General features: G+C 38.9%; 1 protein-coding gene across 1 annotated transcript in view; it reads right to left on the reverse strand.

Annotated features, from left to right (window-relative positions):
- The window catches only part of CFH (complement factor H), a 72,272-nt gene that overhangs the window by 3,143 nt on the left and 64,608 nt on the right, over positions 1-4,521 (reverse strand). The window contains exons 13-14 of the mRNA XM_019530570.1: positions 3,983-4,174; positions 1,385-1,567 (exon numbers count right to left, since the gene is read on the reverse strand). Coding sequence (XP_019386115.1) covers positions 1,385-1,567; positions 3,983-4,174 — 375 coding nt within the window. The remainder of the gene's footprint in view (positions 1-1,384; positions 1,568-3,982; positions 4,175-4,521) is intronic.

Below are 4,521 nucleotides of genomic sequence, written 5' to 3' on the forward strand. Positions count from 1 at the left end.
CTAGGAGCCGGAACCAACTTCCAAGGGAAGTGGTGCTGGCTCCTACCCTGGGGGTCTTTAAGAAGAGGCTTGATGCCTACCTGGCTGGACTCATTTGAGTACAGTTTTTCTCCCGCCCAGGCGGGGGGTCGGACTTGAAGATCTACAAGGTCCCTTCTGACCCTACTTCTATGATTCTATGATTCTAGAGAATGATAATTACTCCAAAACTGAACTATATGGTAAGAATAATGAGTCTGGGGTTAGACTTTGAGTTGGATTCACTAGCAGAGAATAGAAGTTCCACAGAAACAGGGAATAATGAACTAAGAATGAATACACCAGCACAAACTCTATCACTATAAGTATCTAATTTTTTCCTAATACAAATCTCCTGAAACCTACAACCTCCATCATGTTTTATGTTTATCTTTTGATGAGTCAAGTAACCTGCTTAGAACTAATTTTCTTGTCCACTTCTTGCTAGCAGAAACTTTAATGTTTTTTCTAGCTGAGCAGCATTTACACAAGTTTTTAAAAAACTCTACAGAAAAGGCTAAAGTGGTTAAATGGTTTTGGCTAACTTCAGATTCAGCCATTTTTCACTTCCCAATTTGAATGATACTCATTAATATCTGGGCCAATGCAGGGGATAGCACTGGCAGATTTCTAGAGAAATTCACAGTTGTGCAACTGTACAAGGTATTTGCCACTCTACAAAAACAAGATCCTGAAAAGGTGGGAAATGACCAGAGAAAGAAGGAAAAAGGAGAGCGAGAGAGAGAGAGGGGGAGGTAGTCAAAGAGATTGCTCAGAGAGAAGAAATATTATATTAGAAAAAAAACAACAAAAATAATCTAGCCATAATTATTATAAGGCCTATTAAGCTGAACTCCAGTATCTCCAAATATTGAGACATGTTATGCTAGATACTATACCAATACATGAAGACTAATCCTGTCAGAGTGCACTTGTGACTGGCAGTAGGACTAAATATGTCCAAGTATTAAATACTCACTGCCTAACACCTCTTTAAGGTGCTTATCTCACTCAGTGGGAGAAGTAATTATTATACACTTTTATCAGATTAGATGTTTTGCCTTCCACAACTAATCCCACTTTTCAGGCTCTAGCCCCTTATAACCCATTATTAACAAACTCTACAGAAGTGGGTTCACACATAAGTATCAAGGTTTCATGACTTCATTTTTTATTACTTTGCTGCAGAGGGATTTGTTGTGTCCAATATTAATACAAACTGCTAAGTTCTGCAGGCACGGGCATAACAATGATTTAACAATTGTCCTGTTACTGGCACTGTTTGCACACTTCTTCTGATTGAGTGCAGTTAAAAAATAAAACAATAAAAACCTTTAAAGAAGTACAGATAAGCTGTCACACTAACCAACACAGCGTGGTGGTGATTGCCATTTCCCATCTTGACATAAGATTTTGTCCATGCCAGGAGAAGCTTCAAAATTTTCCAAACACTGGAAAGTTATTTCTTCACCACTCTCATAGTTTCTCACCTCTATTACGTTCAATGCACCAGGGACCTGAGGTGGAGGTGGGCATTGTTTTTTAATCTCTTCAGAAAAGATAAAATGGGTTAGATGTCTTATAAAATATGATACATGTGAAAGATCATCACAAACCAGGATAGTTAATATTAGATAAATCATAATGCACATAAGAAGAGAACTGTTAAAAAAATATCATGAATTAGGAACCAGGTCACAACTGTGCAAAGTGCACTGGCTCCTATATTAGGGCGTGGGAGTGAGCTAAGGGGACACACACATGCCGTGCCGTGGACAAGGTTGGTGGGCAATGCACTGATGCTTTAGGGATAGCAGGGGTTGGGTGGTTTATGACTGAGGGGCTATAATCAAGTAGGGAGTGAGGCCACGACTGGTTGTTAGAAAGGTATTTTTACTGAGCAAGCAGTGCAAGGGGTTTCACTGATAAAGTGTCAAGAAAAGGTAAGGATAAAAGAGGTCAGTAAAGCTCTGGCTAGGTACTAAAGCAGCCAGTTGCAGCGATGAGGGTGGGAGGGGGTGGAGAGAGGAGCAGTGCAGTGCGCGATGCCTTGATGACCTATTGAGCCCGTATCAAGGAACACCCAGCATCCATATAAAACACTGCACCAGCTCAGTGAACCAGTTCAAATAGTACTTGACTATCCATGTGCATTTCTGAGCCATTTAAGGCAGCTTTAAACCTATTTAACAGGCTCGTATGTCTGTCTGCTTTTAGGTATAAGCTTCATTGAAATCATTTTAAATGGCATGTGTGTTTATGCCCTTACTTTTGTAGCCATTGCCAATTTTTCATTTCATCATGACCACACAGTATTGCCCCAAACAATTCAACTGAATTTCAGTCAAAGTGAATTCCAATCGTATGAAATACAAATAAAGAATTTCATAACAGCATCCCTTGATGAATAGTTCTTCTTTCAACCCAATGGTAAAAGCATAATAAAGACTAAACAGCAGTAAAACCTCAACTGCAACTGAAACTATATATCCAGATGCCTTAAGGGGCATATCCAACCCCTTCCTTGGTGAACTGCATGGGTAAGAGATAGATGTTATGGCATCCATTCCCTTTGCCTAGCATAGAGTTAGGTATGCAAAGACCTCATTGCACAACAATTAAGAAAGAAAACAGGAAATGCAGCATGGGCGGGATGGGGTGAAAAGAAGATTTTCTCTTCTTTCTAAAGGAATGAGGTATGTTCATTGGCCCATGCGATTTTCTCTATCATGACAGCTGAAGAAAGTTCTTATTCTTCAGTGGTCGTTATCGAAACTTATACGTATTAAATATATGTTTAACAATGAAATGAAAGCAAGGTCAAAGGACTATTGAGGTGGCAAGTGAAACCTTCTAGAGATAGGACCTTTCTTGCCACTCCTCAATGGCTTGTCCCTCCATTCTGTCTCTATCCCAGTCCTGTCTTTCTGTAGTGCTACACATTTCCACTCCTCCATCTTCTCATCTCTTTTCCCATTATCTCCCTTGCCTTACTCTCAGGCTGATTCTTTCCTTCATTACTAGGCACTAAGTCTCCTTCCCCAGCCAGTTTCAGTTTCCCATTCTCATCTACTTATGCCATCAACCTCCTCAACCTCCATTCATCTCTCCTATTTCCATTCCCCTTATCTCCAATTTCTTTGTTCAACCAGCCCATTTTCTGTCCCTATTTCTTTCCTTTCCACAGCTCTTGCTCATGTCCTATATATAGTTAGAATCAGATAGCTTCTGTCCTGCTTTCTGGGAAGAAGGAAGGAGCAGCATCGGAGAGCCAGCCACCCTTCTCTAAATTCTGGAGAAACAAAAACTACCTGAAAACAGAACATCAATTAGTTAATTCTAATCTTGTCTACAATGAAATCACAGGTTTCATTTTAATCTATTGCTTGCGATGTAGGGAGAAGAGATTGTTACCATCCCCAGGAAAACAAAGACATTCACATTTTAGAAGAATTAAGAGAAATATGGTGTTTTTTTCTCCATGTGTTGTCCCAGTTGGACAGAATTGCTGTTTTTGAGTACCTGGATTATTTCTCCGAATATTGTACTAGTATAAGCAGAGAAAGTTCTTTTCCCTAAGCAATGGTGGTTTTTAGAGGATGTGCTGGGTTAAGCCTGATTTTCACATTAGACAGTTGTCCGAACATCAAATGATTTGTGCAGTCAAGTTCGTTTGGTATTATATTTTACTGGATAAACTAAGTCTAGTAAGTGCTTGGTCCAATAAAAAATTACCAACTAAACCTTGTTTTTCCCTCTGCCCTGGACCATACAAGAACACCATGACCCTAACATAAATTATCTCTGTAATTTTAAAGGAACAGACTATACATTCTACTCTTTAGCATATACACAGTTTAGTTTTTGATGACTAAATTAGTAGCATTTAAAACCAATAACCTTCATTAACTCTAACACTTTAACCATTTGCATTACACATTTGCATAGAAATTCAAAAGCTTACCTTTAGGTTTGCATTCAATTTCGGGTAACCATTTGCCAGACACACAAGTGGATTCCTTAGAGTTTTTGACCTCTGTTTTGCACTTGTACTTTACAACTGTGCCAAAGTTAGCCTTTTCTGCTGAGTTGGGTCTATATTGTATAATGCTGATTTCCGCAGAACTCCTTGTAACTGCACATTGAGCAGATTTATCTGAATGAAAGCCAAACACAAGATTTAAAATATGCTAGACATCATATAATTTATTAACTACAAATCTCTTCATGAAATTCTGTCAACTTTGGAATACACACCCCTGTGAAAATGTTGTATCTACTGTTGCAACAAGCATTTCCAAGGAGTCCACAAAAAGAGATGAGTGAATTTTTTTTTAATATTCTTATCTGAATACTTGTAGCAATAAACTTTTTGTAGATAGGATAACGTTACTTTGTTGTAAGTTAACAATGCGATGCTGCGGCTAATAAAGCGACCAAAACGCTGGCTTGCATCCATAGATGCTTCTCGAGCAAATCCCGGGACGTCATTCTCCCCTTGTA

The sequence above is a fragment of the Crocodylus porosus genome, unplaced genomic scaffold, assembly GCF_001723895.1.
Source record: "Crocodylus porosus isolate Cpor-Errol unplaced genomic scaffold, CroPor_comp1, whole genome shotgun sequence".
Classification (NCBI taxonomy): Eukaryota; Metazoa; Chordata; order Crocodylia; family Crocodylidae; genus Crocodylus; species Crocodylus porosus.